We start from the raw sequence: 20,116 nt of genomic DNA, 5'->3' as shown, positions 1-20,116 counted from the left end.
TATACTTTTCTTTTAAATATATAGTATAAGTATTAGCATATATTAATTACATTTTACTCTTTTCCCATTTCTATTTTTGTATCAAGTTAAACGCCATATTTTTATTTTAATTAGACTATAAGGGTTAACATTTTCTAATTACAGTATATTCTTCTGATATTTTTACTTCTGTACAAAGTTAAATGTTACATTTTCCATATAATCAGACTAAAAAAGTATATCCAAATTGGAAAGAGAATTTCTGAACTGTCATTCCTTTTTATCTACTTGAGAATATTAGTGTACAAGAATTTCGAAACTGTATATTATGTGACACAAGAATTTCGAAACTCTTCTGGTTGTATAAAATGTACTTATAGTTAAAGCCTGCATGAACGGTAATATAAAGACTGTAATTTAAAGTTAAAAATTAGTTTATAAGAAAGTAAGTCGGCAAAAATTAAATTCTCACAAAAATTGACGATCACAAAGTCAGTTAAAAACTTTCTTTTATCCAATTTATCTCTATTATATTGTAAGGTTTTTAATTCTGGCATTTTGGGTGTTGAAAACTAAAGTTTAAGTTTAATTCCAAACGCCCACAACCAGAAATATTGAGTGCGAAAGCATAAATATTAAAATAGATTTATAACAATTAGTGCAGTAAATTTCAGGAGGCAGTCTCGCTCCGCAAATTCTTAAGAACAGTTGCGGGTCCGATAGAGTGTTTAAAATCCCGGGGCCGATGCCAAATTCTAATTAAAATTTGCACTCGGCGTCGCGTCCGTCCGCATGAATACAAATGGCTGATGTACGAGCTGCGCCGCGACGCGCCGCGCCCATTTCCCCCCCGTCTTCAATCTAAAAAGTTAAAACGTCATAACGGTAAGCCGGTCACGTATGCGATGTTCCATCGAAGATAGCCGGCTTGATAAAGACATTGCTCTGATCCCTATTATCCGGCTTTTGGGAAATTGGGCCCGGTTTCGGGACGACGGCCGCCGACGTCGACGCCGACGCCCGCGCCTAGATTGGATGGCTCAGGAAAAACTGCCGTAATGGTTATTTGGTGTACTCCGTTCCGTATTCGCTTCGCTTAGTGTTACTGTTGGTGTGTGCGCCGTTTACAAAACGCACCGGCTCAACGATTGTTCGGGGAATCACCGTTTATCACTACTTGCCAAAATTTAGGAAGACATCTTCATCGACGATGAAACATTATAAATGGACGTGGAATTTAAGCTGAGTAGCGTGAAACGATGATGGGACAGCCTATTTGAAATTTTGATGGATTATTTGGAGACATTAGTGGTTTTCGTTCGAAGCCCGGGACAAACTTAAGGGTTGCAGGGCGATAATAAATCAATCTTCATTTCGACCACCTTCGTCCCGCTGTCCCGATGTTTATTTATTCAAATTTACATCGCAATCGTTCGTTAAATGCCAACCGAATTAGTGTAACATTGAGTTTAAAGGGACGGTTTATTTTAAAGCTTTTCTAAGAAGATTACAAGAATACGTTAATTTTAAATCCATTTACGAATACATTACGAATTTAAATACATTACGAAGAATAAAAATTAATAAATCAAACGAAGATTGTAGCATATATTTACAATTTTTATTCCTTTGATTAGAATTTTGTTTGAGCATCTCACTGTGAATAAAATAATTTATCACACAATGGAACAAACAAACTCTGTACAAAAGTAAAAATATCAAAGGAGAAAATATGTATTTTAACAAATATGGACTATTATGGGCCGATTAAAAGAAAAATTTAATATTTAATTGTTTCGAAAGAAGACATAACGGAAAAGTAAAACGTAATTAAAAAATGTTGACTCTTAAAGTACGATTATTAGAAAAACATTTAACATACACAAAAGTATAAATGTCAAAAAAATAAATATGTAATTAAAAAATTGACAATTATAATCTGGTTAGGAGAAAAATTGAATATATAACTGGTACGAAAGTAGAACTTTATGAACATTAAAGTGTAATTAGGAAATGTTGACTTTTATAGTCTCATTATAAGGAAATTTTACATTTAACTGTGTATAAAAGTAAAAATATTAAAACAGTAAATATGTAATTACGAATTATTGACTGTTATAGCCCGATTAGAAGAAAAATTTAATATATAACCAATACGAAAGTAGAAATATCAGAAGAGTAAATATGTAATTAAAAGATTGACAATTACAATTCGGTTTAAAAGATAAATTTAATATATAGCTGATACGAAAGTGGAGTTTTAAAGACATTAAAGTGTAATTAGGAAATGTTGCCTCTAATAGTCTGATTATAAGAAAAATATAACATTTAGTTCTGTACACAAAAAGAAATATTAAAAACGTAAAGTCCTATTAGAAGAAAAAATTAATTTGTAACTGGTACGAAACAGAATTGATTGATCCTTATAGGCCGATTAAATGAAATATAACATTTAACTTTGCACCAAAGTAGAAATTTCAGACACGTAAAATGTAATTAATATTGACTAGTGTGAAACATTTAACTTTGTACAAAAGTAGAAATTTACACATATACACAATATAAATTGCATTTAACACAAATACATTTAACTTTGCACAACAGTAGAATATCAAAAGAGTCTAGTCCAACTAACACGACCAACAACTACTTTGTTTTCAGTAAAATAATAACATCCAACACAAATTTAATTATAAATGTCCCATATCTCTTCAGTACGTAATAATAAATTTTATCTTTGATGCTGTTTTTATGCCACTAACGATATAGTTTTCATTATTGTTTATGACCTTCCCCCACATTCCCTTTATTTATGTACCCAAATCCGGCGCCGTCGATTCGATTCGACCTTAGGAAGGTGGACCATTCCATTCCGGAAACGATCCAGTCTGATTTAAGCCTTTTATCTATTTCAGAAGCCGATTACACACTGGATGAATCATTTTGGATCGAGGAAAGCCCGGCCGGTAAGTTCCATCCTTTCAATAATACATAACCCACGTGTACAAATCACTAAACATTTTGATGGCCATTAAATTTGACGTGACTCGTGTTTGCACAATTCCGAATTAGATATTGAATAAGTATGCACGGTTCGATCCTAGAAAAGTTAAACTCGTTTTATCCTACGACTATTTTCGTTCCGAAGCGGACTTAATGCAAAACAAATATTTAACCGAAGGGAAACTAAAACTAAAAAGACCGATTTCTAAAATGTAGTCGCTCGCATTTCTAGTGTGGAGCGGAATCAGCGAAAACTAAACAAAACAAACTCAAACAACTGTAAGAAACTAAACCGGAAACAAGCTCACTGAATACATGATTAAACTGCATACAATACTACAATTACTCTTCCTATAATTCATTATTGAATTTGCACTTCTTTTACACTGATTTTAATCCAAGAAAAAACTTTTGTAACAACTCCAAAATCCGTTATTTAATGTTTTACATGTGGGTGTCAAAAGCTTTTGGATCATAACCAGGAGTATTTGTTGTTTTCATTGGTTTTTAGAATTTTAATAAAATTAATCAGTTTATTTTAATTGGGTTTCTTATAATTTATGTTCACAAGTGTTTAATGACATATTTTGGCCTTCAATCAGACATAAAATTAACGGAACGTGAATTATCTGCAAACAATAGATTATTACAAAGACAATGACAATAATAAATCAATAAGATTAGGCCCCCCTGGATGTCAAGGTATGGAAACAGTAACTTAATCCATGGTTTTATTATATCATTTGTCGAAAGTTTTCGAATAAACTGTATAAATAACAAAATAAGTAAAAATCTAGAAATTAAAAATTAAATTAAAAATGGTCTTTAAAGATTTTAACAGAATAATATTTCAGTAAAAAAATATCAAGAATTAAATAATACAATGTAAACCTTGTTGTTTTTAAATTGTAGCAACAATTTTTCAATAAAAAAATCATCAAAATTTAAACGTAAATCTTGAATACATTTTATCATCAGGAAAGTGACCAAACTTTTAAATTGAATTAAAGGTGGCCTTTAAAGGTTTCAGCATAACCGAAAGATTTTTAGTAAAAAAACATTAAAAATTAAATAATATAATGTAAACCTTGAATATTGAATTGATATTTGTCTCTGATTTACTGTTCTTAAATCTTAGCAATTTAAGGTTAACAATAACCTATGTATATTTACGAACAAATAATGAGAAAACACAAAATAAAAAAAATATTTTTGAGATATTGAATAGGATGAAAATTGATCTGTAGTTTTAGATGTAATTTGAAATCATTATTTTAAAACAGGACAAATTCGAGTAATCTTTCATTATTTAGGAAAGTGATCAGACTTTTAAGTTGAATTAAAGATGGCCTTAAAAAGTTTCAGCATAATAGAATAGTTTTTCAATAAAAAAAACATCCAAATTTAAATATTAAATGTAAAACTTGAATACATTTTATCATTAGGAAATTAATCAGACTTTTAGATTAAATTAAAGGTGGCCTTTAAAGGTTTCAGCATAACGGAGTAGTTTTTTTAGTAAGAAACACTAAAAATTAAATAATATAATGTAAACCTTGAATATTGAATTGATATTTGTCTCGGATTTAGTGTTCTTAAATCTTAGCAATTTAATGAAATCTCAGGCTAACAATAACTTATGTGTATTTACGAATAAATAATAAGAAAACATAAAATAAAAAAATATTTTTGAGACATTGCATAGGATGAAAATTGATCTGTAGTTTTAGATGTTATTTGAAATCATGATTTTAAAACAGGGCAAATTCGAGTAATCTTCCATTCTTTAGGAAAGTGATCAGGCTTTTAAGTTGAATTAAAGATGGCCTTTAAAAGTTTAAATATTAAATGTAAAACTTGAATACATTTTATCACTGCTTTAAAATTAATTTAATAAATAATCAGGTTCACAATAACCTGTGCATAAAACAGTACAAAATAAAAATATATACATATATATAAAACAGTTAAAAAGAATAAAAATTGTACCTAATGATATTGTAAGAAGGTTATACAATTACAAATGCTTAAACTTAATAAACTACAATCAATAAACAACGACTAATTCAGCAATTAAGAAAACTGAGAAAACTTCAGCTTAAAGCCTATAAATAATTCAGTAAAGTCTTACCAATTAAATGAAAACCGGAGTTTTTAATTCATGGTTATTAGGAAGGAACGAATAGGTGGTGGTTTAAGTCTTTATGGAAGAAAACTTCTACGAATAAAATAAACTAAAAATTTACCCCTAACAACATTGTTGCCAAACTGATTTGAGGCTTTTCATAATTATAAGACCACACTATTAAAGTAGTTGGAGCAAAAAGATTAATTCAAACGTGCCCAAAGCCTATAAAATATTGATTTCTAAATGTATAAAATTAATTAATTATCTGTACGTAAATTCCCTGAAATACTAACACTGACACATTGTCGAGAAGTTGAAATATGCGAACCAGTATTGAGTGTAATACCACATCAAAAGCGTCGCAGCGACTTAGTAAGTTGTAGAAGGCATCAATTTGCGGCCACGTCGTTAGACAATAGATCATAAATAAGTCGCGAAGTAATAACTAAAGCGGCTTGTGCTGTTTAGCAAGTTGTGTGCGCACGTCCATATTTAATTTCGCCCCGTGCTGATTATAATTTTGTGCAGAACTAAAACTGTTAACCGGTCCTCGAGAACCGCAAGAGTGTAATTTAAATTGAGCCCGGCTGTGGGACAATAAGCGACTGGAGTACAGTTCAGCCCCAATTAACATGAAAATAACATAAAATAATGCCCGCCCGCATAATCCATCCCGCCTCTTCAGTACGTATGAGAGGGAGCGTTTTTATTCCGGGGGCATTATATTAAAAAAGTTTATATTGAGTTGCAGGAATTGATTGTGGGACTTTTGTTGTAATGCGGCTCTTGAACTTTATTAACGACGGTGTCGTATGCGTCGATTATTTCAAATCTTCACTCCACGAACAGACAACGAAATAAAACTATGGTAGTTGTGCAACTCGACTCGAAACCTATTAGCAGTATTTCAAATCGCAGTTCCGAAGTCAAACAATAATCGCATAAGTGCAGTTGCAGCACACTCGATAATTTCCATCGTCTTTTTGTCCGTTATAAAGCATTAAGCGTTAATTAATTTTGATGTGAATGTAAGTGCACATGCAACTTTGAATTTGGGGAACTTTCGCTAAATATAGTCATCGTTGATTCGCTCCTCTGTGCCCGTAACGACATTATAAACGTACCGAGTCGAGAATTTGAGAGACAGTTGGCCATCTGGTTCGTGTATACGATACCGCTTCCGGAGACACAGGGAACACTTCGAATACAAACTCAATTATTTTACTTAATCAAGACATATTTCACGTTGTTCCCGTTTGGGCTGCCCCGAATGTGAGTAATATCTGGGCCATAAAGCGGCCAATCCGTAAGACGGGCACGTCTGGTCCACCTCGATTGCCCTTGTTTTCCAAGCGATCACGTATGACACGTGATGACATTAATCCAGCCCTTGCTTGTCGACGTAACGCCATTTGCCAAGTGTTTAAGTCACCCAAACTGATCGTCTAAACAACACTCCGTTTACACAAATTTAATAAATCACACATTTTTTAAAGAAAACCTAATTAACAACGAAAGCTCCAAAGCCTCAGTGACTCAGATAAAAATAAAGACCCACAACAAACATTTCGTTGCGTTTAAAAAAGCACATAAAAATAATAATAAAAAAAAAATTAAAATAGTGTCGTTGGACACTTTTCTTTGTCAATAAGATGTTCGAAAAAGTTTTTACATTATAAAAAGTTCGCCTCCACAGTCAATATGACGGAAAAGTTCGGGAAACGCACGAAATATTAACAAGTCCTCTAAAAAGTTTCCTTAAAGGATTTTAATAATACGTTGTTAAGCAACCTATTGAAATCTCGACGTCGTTATTCACTTTGTGTTTTCGAAATTTGAGAAATTAAATTTTCAACGGTTTACATCCCATTATCTAAGATGTTAAGGGATTTACCCAAATAAAACGTCTGTTGTTGAAAGTTTAGCCATGTCAGAAAACATTGAGGGTGTGCTTTTTTCGTGTACCTCAAAAAATTATTCGAATTGAGCAAATTTTTACATACAGGGTGTTTCTAAAATAAATGGAAGCAGTTGGAACACGTCCAACATTGAAGAAAATTTAATTAAACTCCTTTAAGAGAAACTTTGACCACCTATTTTGGAAACATCCTGTATATAAAAATCCCAATTTGACGTATGTTTTATGTATAAGTTGATGTTCAGCTTAGACTCATCCATGTCAATGACGTGTATTTAAGAGTAGAAGTCACGAAATAAGTTTTAATCCGGAGACAAATCCATAAATGAAACATCCGGATACTTACGTGCAATGCACTTTGTATTGTTTCTAAGAACCCGACTCCCACAAATAAGTAATTGCCTGAAAATTTGTTCCGTATGCGGCACTCCGCTGTAAGTTCAGGGACTTTTTCCCAGACGACATAAATTTTCTAAATTATTCAAACAATACGAGGCAACTTTTCGGCTTCGCTCGAATATATCTTGGTCAGCTCAAAGCCAACTTTTTAAGCTTTTATGACAGAATTGAATATTGAAAGGTTTTTTTGTATATACAACACACATGTAGGATTTTGTTTAAGTATAAACAAGTCGAATTCACAGACAGACGGGCTTTTTGTTGGAGTTGAACACGACGATAAAAAACAGTCGTTTCTACTTTTAAAGAGTTACTCAACCAATTACTGTGTATGGTCCCAGTTAGTATATAAATGACACTGAAATTTGGTAAATCGACGACGACGAATGGAAAATCCTAATGGAAATACGTAAACGTTGAGCAGGTTAAGTTGAAAAGCAGGTTCAAACATAATATTGACCCAAAAATTATGAAATTATGGGAGAGCAATGATAGAAATATTAAATCAAATATAATAATGCCATAAAAGGACTCCCGGAAATGTATCAAAAACGAATGATCACTATGATCTTGGAAGATCAATATTAAAAAGGCAAAATGAGACATAATAATGACCTATTTAATGTGCAAAAAGCTCCAGGAGTTTTATTAAAAACTGTTAATTACCAATGATATATTGATTGATCTAACTCCATAAATTTAATGGGAAGATGTTAATTACAAATGACAAAATTGAGTTAACCACTGTGAAATCATAAAGAGATACATTAAAATGACATAATCAGACCTAATATGGGCCTAGGTAAGGTAGAAAAGAAGCTCTAGGAAATTTATCAAAAGCTGTTACTTATGGATGATAAAGGAGTAATTAAACACTGAGAAATCATGGGAGATCAATATCAAAAAGGCAAGGTCAGACATAATAATGACATATGAAATGTGGAAAAAGCTCCAGGAATTAGTTAAAATCTATGAATTACGAATGATAAAAAAAATGTATTTACAGAACCAGTTTGTTGACTTTACACCAATACATAGTAGATTATCCTGAAGTAAATCAGTATTACAGGAATCCTTGGTATTATTGTAAATTTTGGCATATAAAAATATTTGTCAATTTCAGGCGCATCCACCATATTTTATTTATTTCTGTAGACGCATCCACTGAAACAGAAAATTGAAATATTTATTATTGGAGGCGCATCCGCCACATTTACAAATTGTGTATGCATTCACCATAATTGAAAATTGTAAAATAGAGCTTTTGGAAGAAAACTTATGATCATAAATATTTATATAATAATAAATAGAAGATTATTTAATTTTCAATAACATTTAATATCTATCTATTTGGCACATTCGCCAACATAATTATGATAATTACAATGATAAAAAGGAATTAAGCACTTGTGAAATCATGGGAGACATGATTATATTAAATATAATATTGATTGATCTATGTAACATGGAAAAAACTTTAGAAATTTAAATGTCAAATTAATTACAAATGAGAAAATTGACTTAATTACTGTGAAATCATAAATAGCAATATTGGAAAGACATAATTAGACATAATATTAGTCTATACAAGGAAGGGAAAGCTCCAGGAAATTTATCGAAAGCTGTTAATTACGAATTATAAAAGATCAAAGGTAATGTTGATCTAGTGATGTGACAAAATCTCCACAAAATTTATCAGAAAAAGTTAAACATTTTAAAATCATCGAAGAAGCAATATTAGTAAAAAAATATATATAAATGTCTTAATTTATTGGAATATAAAGAAATAGTCTTTCGTACATGGAGAAGAAAGGCTGGAGTTGAGGGCAGCTATAAAAGACAACCTTGACTATGGAATATTTTATAAATTAAATAGGAACATACAGTAACCATGTCGTTGCAATAACAATATTTTCTATTTTATTATAACAAGTCAGAGCCAGTTGTTTGTGTTATTTACCAGTAAATATTCAAATTAGCTTTCCAATTTTTCACTTTCTCATGAATACAAATTGGTACAAAGAATAATTTAATATAGAAACTAAATGTTTAATTAATTTATGGTGAATTCAAATAACAAATTGAATTATAGGAATTTTGTGTCGGCCCTATCTTATCGCATAATGATTCGAACGTATTTAATCCATGTCCAGCGACGGCTGCAGATAATTAACATAACAACAATGTGTAAGATCGAAAGAGCGGATAAAATTGAAACCGTCCGACGTTTACAGAACATAAATCAGTTTGCAACACAGTTTCCATTGGAGGCAAACAGCAAATTGGAAACACTGATGACAATAAAACACTTGGAATGGTCGTGTGTAATTAGCGAATGCATTATCGGTACGTTTAAAATAAACAAACAGTGGGTCGGCGTAGGGATGACGTGCGCAACCACCGGACGGTTTAATGAAACAATCTAACGCCGATGCACATTTTCTAACGCCCCACAATCAGCCGCCTAACTGAAACCGTTTAGATCTGAAATGTGCTATTAAAGAAGCATCGGTTCAAATTTTACGGGGACGCTCTAAATCAGCATCCCAAACAATGGAGTCGAAAGAGGGGCTTTGCTCCGGTATAATGCAGTAATGCAGGTATTGCACAAAGCAGGTGGCTGGCCGTGTGATGGTGCAGATAAGGCAACATTACAACATGAATTATGCATAATCACATTGCTATGCAAACATAAACTGCATTTTATGCTGCCGGAATGAAAACAAAAGTGCACCGTAAATCCGCATAATCTAGCAGAAATTTGCGAACACTCGCCCACTTCACAATTTTCGACGTACAACTTTGATTTATCGGCCGGGCCTTATTGGGCCTCGTCGGGCCTCGTTGTCACCGGACGAAAATTGGCTCACGTCCAGCCGCCGTAAATCCACAACAATTATTCAACAAATTAAAACGTTTCGACTTGGATCACTCGGGGATGTGTAGTAAGTAAATCTGTTAAAATAAACTGCTCAGTTTCAGCTGCAGCAGCAGCAGGGGGAGTGGATGTTAGTTAAGTAAATCACGGCAGAAAGTGCATAATCTCCTGCACTATTTTACATAACGTTAAGTGAAACGTATGCCTTGTACGTCGAAATCCGAGTGTAAATTCTTGTTGTTTGCTGCACCGGAACCGCAGGATAATAGTTTATGTCAAATTTTAATTAAGCTGATGCTCCAATATTAAACGGCATGGAGTACGAAACCCGTTTGTTACAATCTCCTTTCTTTACAGGATGAGGTTTATTTTTAACTTCCTTTGTGTGTATAAGTTTGTGTTATTGCAATGTCTCGATTAATGAATACCCTTAATCATTTTCAAGTGAAGTAATGAAGAAGCAGGTAGCTTCATATATTTTCAGGCAGTTCTCGTTATGCTCGATTGTCTCAAACAAGTTGGATATTTCTTTAAGAAGGCTGCTCCAAGAAATTCCCTTTTGTAACAATGTTCTTCCTTTCCCAATATTCCCACGTTGTCCCATTTAATATTACGGTGTTCCTTCCAAGCATGTATATATAGCTATTCTAGTCTTCACTTCTTCATGAAGTTTTAGTACTTGTAGTTTCAGTTGAAGTTTTAATATTGTCAATAACTGAGTTGCTTTTTCTTCTAACTAGAATGTTCAGAAAAGATAATGTGTCGTTTTTGCACTTCCATGGTGATTTTATAGGGAAAGTTGATTACTTACATGTCCTAAAAATTAGTTCCCACATAACATAAGGGTTATCTATGTACCTTAACCAAACCTTCCATAAAATATATTGGCAGTAACTGGAGACAGCAATTTATCAAGAGTTTATTAACTTGTTATCTTCAATGTTCTGATTATGTACTGTTGTCTCAAACAATTTAACTGCTCTATCATAGTTGGGATGTGGTGGTTTGGGTTAAACTTTAAATATTTTCCACAACTGAAGTTGTAAAATAATTGCCTTTTTTCATCCTGTAAATGCAATACTGAAGTATATCAGTACTACAGGAATTCTTGATACTATTGTAAATTTTGACATATAATGTATAATATGTATTAAAAATATTTGTTAATTTCAGGCGAATCCACCATAATTTCAAATTCTGTGGGCACATCCACCATTATAGGAAATTCAAATATTTGTTATTTGAGGCGCATCCGCCATATTTACAAATTTTGGCGGGTGTATCCGCCATAATTGACAATTTAAATGATTGTTATTTGAAGCGCATCCGCCACATTTATAAATTGTGTGTGAGTCCACCATAAATAAAAATTTAAAAATAGAAATTTTGGAAGAAAACTTATGATCATAAATGTATATGTAATAATAAGTAGTAAATGGTTTAATTTTCAACAAATTTTAATATCCAATTACTACATTTTTAAAACATTTGGCATACACCAACATAATCATGATAATTACAAATGATAAAAAGGAATTAAAAACATGTGAAATCATAGGAGAGCAACATTAAAAGAGCAATATCAAATATAATATTGATTGATTTATGTAACATTGGAAAATACTCCAGAGAAGTTTATGTGTTGTTTTTGTATTTCCATGATGATTTTAAAAGGAAAGTTGATTATTAACATATTCTAAAAATTAGTTTCCAAGGAACAAAGGGGTTATCTACGTACTTTACCCGAATCTTAGGTTTCCTTCAGTACGATTTAATTATGCTGTCTTTGAAGTCTTCCTTAAAAATATTTACAGTAACTGGAGACAGTAATTTATCAAGAATTTATCTTTATTTAGCTACAATGTTCTCTCTTCTAAGGATAAGGTTTACTTTTGATGATAATGGGTCATTTTTTGAATTTGCATAGTAAATCTTAAGGACGTTAACTAGAGACAACAGTTTATCCCTGAACATTAACCCCAATCCTCAACATTGTCTAAAAATTTAAAACAAACCTCATTTCCTTTGTTTCATACAAGAGTAATTTTAGTGATGTCACACCTGCTAAATTATTTAAAACACTCCCCACATTTCACAAGGCAATTTAAATTTAGAGCATGAATCTCGTCTTATTAAAATTTTATTTTAAAATATTTAAAAGTTGAGTGAAAACGTTTGAGTGAGTTCGATTAACGCAAAAATTGTCTTTGCATGTGCGTGCCCGCCAAAACGGTAAATTGATCAAAGAATCGGATTCGAATGGGAGCAAAAAATAAAGAAAAAACAAGTAAAAAAATATAAAATGTTTGATTCGTAGAGATTGCTCGTTTGTAGACTGAGAGAACAAACCATCTGGAAATTGTAGGACTCCTTAAGAGCGCTTCTTAAATGCCCGGCTATCTTTTGATATTTACGTTATGTTTCTTCGAGTTTTACGTTTGGCATTATAAATCTCTCCTGGGGGGTGTATCTCCGCGTTTTATTTTTATTGCAAACGCGCTTTACTCCCGTCCTGCTCCACGGAAAGGTCCCGTAATGAAAACTTAAGATGTGTTTCGAGCACTGAACACGAGTGATTTAGATTTTGAAAAAAAACTTAACATCCATTCAACGTAAGTTTTTATTTATTTACGGGCGACGATTTCAGCCTCATTCCATTTCGATGCGAACCTGAAATTATCTGTGCATCAGACCGAATCAGGGAAGTGAAGAGTGCAACAAAGTAGTTATTCAGAGACGTGAGTGACAGTTGTGGAAGATGTTTTGATAGGTTGCGTCGAGGCATGTTTTCCTCTAATAATCGTCGGTCTTTTGTATTTCGCGGTTTCATTAGCCCGACCGGTTAAAATACCATCTGACGTTTTGGCGCCCCCGGCAAACTTCTTTGTCCCATACTTAAAGCAGTCCCACACGTATGGAACGCGTTTTATGAATATATAATGCCCCTGCTGTACTAATTGCGCTCGCTCTGAAAATATATTCCATAACCGGCTGCATTCAGGCCTAGTTTTTTTTTTAAAAAAAAAAAAAAAACATTCGAAATCATTTATTTTTTTCATTTTGTTCCGGGAAAAATCTATAATCTATTGTTGCCAGTTAATAAACAACGTTTATGGGGGGTGGAAGGGAAAAGATTTATTATTATCCAAGGAAAAACGGTCATTGGGATCGTGGTTCACAAAATTGTTATTACCCCTAAACCCTTATCACGTGATTTCAACACGTCACAGTAATGGGTCCTTTAATGTGGATGTAACAACCACTAAAACGGGGGCGGTTTTAAGTGGAAAGTTTAATATCAGCCTTGTAATAATCACAACCTGCTACATATGATCATTAATTAAACTTAATATGTATAATATTATTATACATTACATTATATTCAAATGATTAATGATATTTCAGCGGTTCAGGATAATTGCCTGGAAAACAACTTTCAGATTTTCTTATTTTAAAAGTGTGATAGTAAATATGCTTAATTAGAAAAAGAAAATTACTTAATTAACTCTGTGGGTAAGACAACTAATTTCTTCTAAATTTTTAATATAATTGTTCAATACTCCAAGTTCAAATCTAGAAATAAAATTCAATAATAACTTACAACAAAAGATTCAAAATCTTTCGTTGCTCTACTTTCCCAAAGACATAGAAAACAGTAACACTTAGTAAATCCACCCTGTAGTAGTAGTCCCAGTAACAGCCCTATGACTATTTAACTTGAATTTATTATGAATTTCAGTGGTCATGGATAATTGTCTGAAACATTATCTAAAAATAACTTTCAGATTTTCATACAATCTACCTTGTCTTAAAAATGTAGTAGTAGATATGCTTAATTAGAAAAAGTAAAGTACTCAATTAACCCTGTGGGTAAGACAACTAATTTCCTCTAACTTTTTAATATAGATGTTCAATAGTCCAAGTTCAAATCTAGAAATAAAATTCATTAATAATGGGTTTAATTTACAACAAAAGATTCAAAATCTTTTGTTACTCTACTTTCCCAAAGACATAAGAAACAGCAAAACTTAGTAAATCCACCCTGAAGTCTTAGTAACAAACCTATGACTCTTTAATTTGAATTTAGTATGAATTTCAACGGTTCAGGATAATTGCCTGAAACATTATCTAAAAATGACTTTCAGATTTTCATACTGCGTACCTTGTTTTAAAAATGTAATAGTAAATATGTATAGTTAGAAAAAGTAAAATACTTAATTAACCCTGTGGGGAAGGCAACTAATTTTTTCTAAATTTTTAATATAAATGTTCAATAGTCCTGGTTCAAATCTAGAAATAAAATTCAATAATAATGAGATTAATTTACAACAATAGATTCAAAATCTTTCGTTGCTCTACTTTCCCAAAGACATAGAAAACAGTAACACTTAGTAAATCTACCCTGAAGTCCCAGTAACAGCCCTATGACTATTTAATTTAAATTTATTATGAATATCAGTGGTTCTGGCTAATTGCCTGAAACATTATTTAAAAATACTATCTACCTTGTCTTAAAAATGTAATAGTAAATATGCTTAATTAGAAAAAGTAAAGTACTTAATTAACCTTGTGGGGAAGGCAACTAATTTCTTCTAAATTTTTAATATAAATGTTGAATAGTACAAGTTCAAATTTAGAAATAATATTCAATAATATTCAATAATTTAATTTAATAAATCTATTCTGAAGTCCTAATAACAGCCCTATGATTCTTTAATTTGAATTTATAATGAATTTTATCATCATTTAACCACCCAAAATTAACAAAACACCATCGTCACAAAATGACCGTAATCTAGTGTAATTATTTTATTGTTGTCAGCTCCATAAATAAAAATCCTCTTACTGTGGATAGGTTTACAAAGGGCAATGAATTATGAAAAGGGGCCAAACAAATAAATAAAGCATCGTATATGTTGTTTCCTTCATTATTTCATAAATAACAGGAAAAAGAAATTACTCCGTGGCATTTTTCATTGTCAGTGTTTGTGTGGAGGAAGCCGAGAAAAATATAATAAATTTGTCGAATTTAACATCGGATGCAGCCTTAGCAACAACAGAATCATAACTTACCTTACTTAACCTTGCTTACCAGCGCCACCAGCTAAACCGTTTTTAAAAAGAAAACTTAATTTCACGGAAGTTTCTAATGTGCATTGCAGGAATGCTTAAACTTTTTTAATTTGTGCCATGATGATATATGGAACGGCCTTAAATAACATCGGACATTTCGCTAAACTACTTCGATACACTCCTCATTAATCTCTCCCTCAGCTTTAAGGTAAAGTAGTAAAATTGTGTGAGTTGCAGGTGAGGTGGAAAGACTGCTGCGCGAGTACACCCAGAACCAGGAGATGGTACGGAACATCGGGTCGCACTACTACCAGATCATATATCCGGTGCAGTTGCGACAGCACAAGAAAATGGGCATTTCAACCAGGGAGATAGGGTCGTCTAAGGTACGCAAAGCGCGGAGTACGGTATGTCACAGCACTAATTCATCTCTCATTACTTATTAAGCCCAACCCAACCCTTTAAAGGCTACGAGCCCGTGGATCGTACGAACAAACCATAACCATTTTATTACTCGTTTTAAACCAAAAGTAACCAGTAAGCTATTTACTGTTAGAGTGCATGTTTTCCATTTTTAAAACACTTATATTAAAATATTCTTGGTACAGTAACATAGAACCTAACCCCGACATTATCTTACATTTCACTGACATTAATAATAGTAAGTCTTCTGGTTTGTTCTGTCGTCTATTCACTAAATCATTTGAAAGGGACAAAAGTAAAAGTGACTTCAGACGAAGACACTTTTACTGTTGTTGTTCCCTCATTTACTCAATCCATCATCATACATTCATTATTGGAATTCTTCTTAGCCCTCTTAGTTCAGTTGAAGGTCTTACTGACACAATCATACACGATTTCACTTTTTAAAATAGAATGGTAGTTGATTTTGTTTCCAATAATCTCGATGTTGTATGGATTTAGTATTTGTACGAAGCATTTTCACCTAATCCATTGCACCGGTTCTTTGGCAAGTGATAGGTTAGAATGGTCGTTGATTAAGTGTCACACCTGCATGTTAAACTGCACCGTATCATTTAAATACAAAGAAGACTCATATTTGTGAATAATGCCTGGCCAGATTTGTAAATAACTCATTGTCATTGTTGCGCAGGTAAACCAGGTGATTCGGAAAAATTGGCGCCGTAATAAATGGCCGACTGTTTGTATTAAACTTTTGAAAAGTACACGAACTAAAGGAACGTTATCTGTCCGCCATAAATTGCCAGTATTTTCGGAAAGGGGTTTACACGTGAATTTATTACCGCCATTTTACATCCAGCGGATTCCTTTGATGTTCCCAGTAAATAGTACATCAGCCCCGCTGAAACGTGGTTTTTTTTTATTCACCGTTTGAACAAACTCCGTCAATTCCTGCGTATGTTGTTCGATAAAGGGAATATTAACGTATCTCCGCAAATTAGATAACGACGTTAGCTTCGGGTACGTTGAACACTAACCGGCTTTTTGGACCCGACAACCATTTTATGATTACAATGGTCCTTAACGTTACACTAGTTAAATCTGACGTTTTGTTCTGCCCACGTACTCACTAATTGCGCTTCTTCACCAACGTTGTTACGTTCCGGAAATTTAATATTAGGTTGTCAAGAAAGTTATTCCCTCTATCAACCTTAAAAATCAAGTGTGCACTTCTTAAACAAAACCTCTTATTTATTATTCCGGGGTTTTGGAAGCAATGAAGTCGTTGAAGTCGTCCTGTGCATCGTTTTGATTTTTAAAGCATTTCTCGTGTTGGCCAATGTAGGGTACATAAGGTGCAATAACTTACTCGATAATATAGTATAATTCTAGAACCAATGGCGTCAAGGAAAATCTCAGTCACCTGCAGAGTGATTAATAACGACAATCCATGAATGCCCCAGATTATTTCGGCTAGAATCAATTGAACGATTATGGAGATTCGTTGGGGTAAAACGGAGGCGCGACGGCATTCATGGAATTATTTCAGGGTAATAAGTTAATCGATCACCGACACAAGTCGTTAATCCAAAATTGTCCGTCCAAAACTGTCCGAACCATACACTTTGATATTTCTGGTAAGCTCTTAACCACTTCCATAAAATATTACACCCAGCTTCAAATGCAGATCTTCTGCCACAATGGTGCAAGATAAATAGAAAAATATGTATAATTCCTGAAATGCAACGTAATAAGTCAAAATTATATCATCTAATTTGCTTATTTTAGATAATTAAAATAATTTGAAAGTTTACAAAAGGACAACTCAAAGTTAATAAGACATTCACACACAAGAAAATGTGGATCTTGTTAATACTGAGAAGTACTAATCAGTGTAATCCTCCTGCTAATTTCTTTATTCATCTCTAGCAGGAAATTTGTTTGTCTTTAGGGCATAATCTAATTAATGGTGGTCTATTAACTTATTTAAAAACAGCATATTTTTTGGTGGTTAATTAAAATAATTTGCAGGTTTACAAAAGGACAACTCAATGTTAATAAGACTTTCTACTTACACAGAAGAAAATGTGAATGTGAAAATACTGAGAAGTACTAATCAATGCATGAAACTTTTAAATTTTTATTATCTCAATTTCAACAGTTACTAAATATGGAAAACCTGCAATTATTAAGTCAATCAAAATATTCTAGTTAATTCCTTTATTCATATCTAGCAGGAACTTTTCTGTCTACATAGAATAATATAATGGATGTCTATTAATGTATTTACAAACTACATGTTTTTCTGGTGTAAAATTGTCTTTTTACTAACTCATGTATAGTTTATATATAGTTTTGTTTAAAAATATTAGACTTTCCTTTTAGGATCTTTTTGTCTACTGTATTTAAAAAATACATATAAAGCTAATTTGGTTAAAGCTTTCACAGCTGTAACCAAATTAGTCACCACCTAGTATTAATTGAATAATTAAATATCCATGCCAGAACGTCCAGGAACGTAATTATTCTAGCATATCTAAAAAATTTTAATAAAATTATTTACCCACAAAACCAGAAAATGTAGCTCGAAAAACAAACAACTAAAACAATTCCTCAACACAATTCTTTTAAAATCCCACAAAAATTCACAGAACCATTCGCGGTATGTAGATGTAACACCTTCATTCAGTGGTTTTTGTTTACTTTGGCACAGTTTCATCAAATCAATTTACCATCTCAATGATTACCATTACATTATTTAATTCTCCTTAGTTCTATATATTTGAGATTTGTCTTTTAAATTAGAACAATATATCTTTCTAAGATGTTTTTTTCAAGTTTATTAAAGAGTGCTTTATTTGTTCAAATTTCTTCTATTTCATCAGTTACAGAATCTGATAAACCTGTACTATTGTCTATCAAAATACTTGTTAATATGTTTATCCATCTTTAGCAGGATTTTCTCCCTCTTTGTAACGTATTTAATTCTTTGTTTGTCTTTCAAAAATTATATTTTAAGACTTTCCATTTAGAAACTTAATATTCTAAAAATTATATAAATGGTTTTATCTTTTCTTCATCTGCTATCAAATCTAGAAGCTCACATTTCTCTTCAAATCAATATTATGGTTCAACTTATAGAATGTATAACATATAGTTTTATATAAAATTAAATACATTATTTAATTCTCCATAGTTTCTTATTTTTGAGATTTATCTAAACAATAAGAACAATATATTGTTTGGTTATAAAAAATATTCTTAATTTATAAATTTTATTAATACCATTAATTAAGTAATTAAATATGATTGCTATACCAGAACGTGCTGAAACATATTAGTAAATATTTTTATAACACACATAAAACCTTTCCACGAAATTATTCACGCACCAACCAGAAAATCTAACCCGTAAAACAGACGATTAAAATAACTCCCCAACACAATTCTTTTTAAATCCCACAAAAACCCACAGAACCACCCGCGGTTCACCGTGACACCTTCATTCCGTGGTTTTTGTTTGGCCTGCCTCAGTTTTACCCTCTCAATATTTACAACTAATGCTGCACGAGTTCCTATTTGATTGATGACAAATTGTCATTATTAAATAGGGTCGGAAAAAAGTTTCATTACATTATTAAACACCCCATTATACGGAAATTTGGTTTGATTTTGTAATGTGTACATAGTCGAAATAAATGAGAACACTCAATCACTGTATAAAGCGCCCCGGGGCGGCGGTAAATTATTGTTTGCAACTATAATACATGGATCTAATATACATAATAACTTGACAAACTGATGTAATTAACTTATAACGCAGGGAATATTAATGTCCTTCTTAAACAAGACGTAATTATTATTATTATTATTATTATTATTATAATTGTTGATGATGGAGGAATTATATTTAATAACTGTTTGAAAATTCGACTACATAACAGTTAATCAATTCTGGCTCATTAAGTACGTCAGAAGGAAGCGGAGCAAAAAGCGAAAAAGAGATGATAGAAAATGGCTGCATTCCTGCAAAAACATATCGAAATAGATAGACAATGTGGCGTTAACAAAGCATCACATGTTCGTCCGTTGTTTGATGTTTTTCCACTGGCTGCGAAACGAAACAAAAACTTGCCAGAGTCGTATTAAGTTTCATCTTTCGATAAGAGATACACCAAGACGTCTAATAACGTTAATTAAATTCGTCCGATATCCAGTTTCAAATGTTTTTAATACTCCAATCAGAATTCATTTCAGTTATTTATGGCTCGAATTCATTTTAATCATCATTTATTTCGATGTTCGAGGGCAATTT

The 20,116-nt window shown here is 32.2% G+C and overlaps 1 protein-coding gene across 1 annotated transcript in view; it reads left to right on the top strand.

The window, feature by feature from the left end:
- LOC126265592 (uncharacterized) overlaps positions 1-15,769 on the top strand; it is a 213,553-nt gene extending 197,784 nt beyond the window's left edge. The window contains exons 3-4 of the mRNA XM_049967520.1: positions 2,895-2,945; positions 15,616-15,769. Coding sequence (XP_049823477.1) covers positions 2,895-2,945; positions 15,616-15,753 — 189 coding nt within the window. The 3' untranslated portion in view covers positions 15,754-15,769. The remainder of the gene's footprint in view (positions 1-2,894; positions 2,946-15,615) is intronic.
- Positions 15,770-20,116: the final 4,347 nt, after the last annotated feature.

This window comes from Aethina tumida, chromosome 5 (assembly GCF_024364675.1).
Source record: "Aethina tumida isolate Nest 87 chromosome 5, icAetTumi1.1, whole genome shotgun sequence".
NCBI classification, from domain to species: Eukaryota; Metazoa; Arthropoda; class Insecta; order Coleoptera; family Nitidulidae; genus Aethina; species Aethina tumida.
The sequence above is the reverse complement of the archived record's forward strand: the minus strand, read 5'-3'. Positions and strand labels throughout refer to the sequence as shown.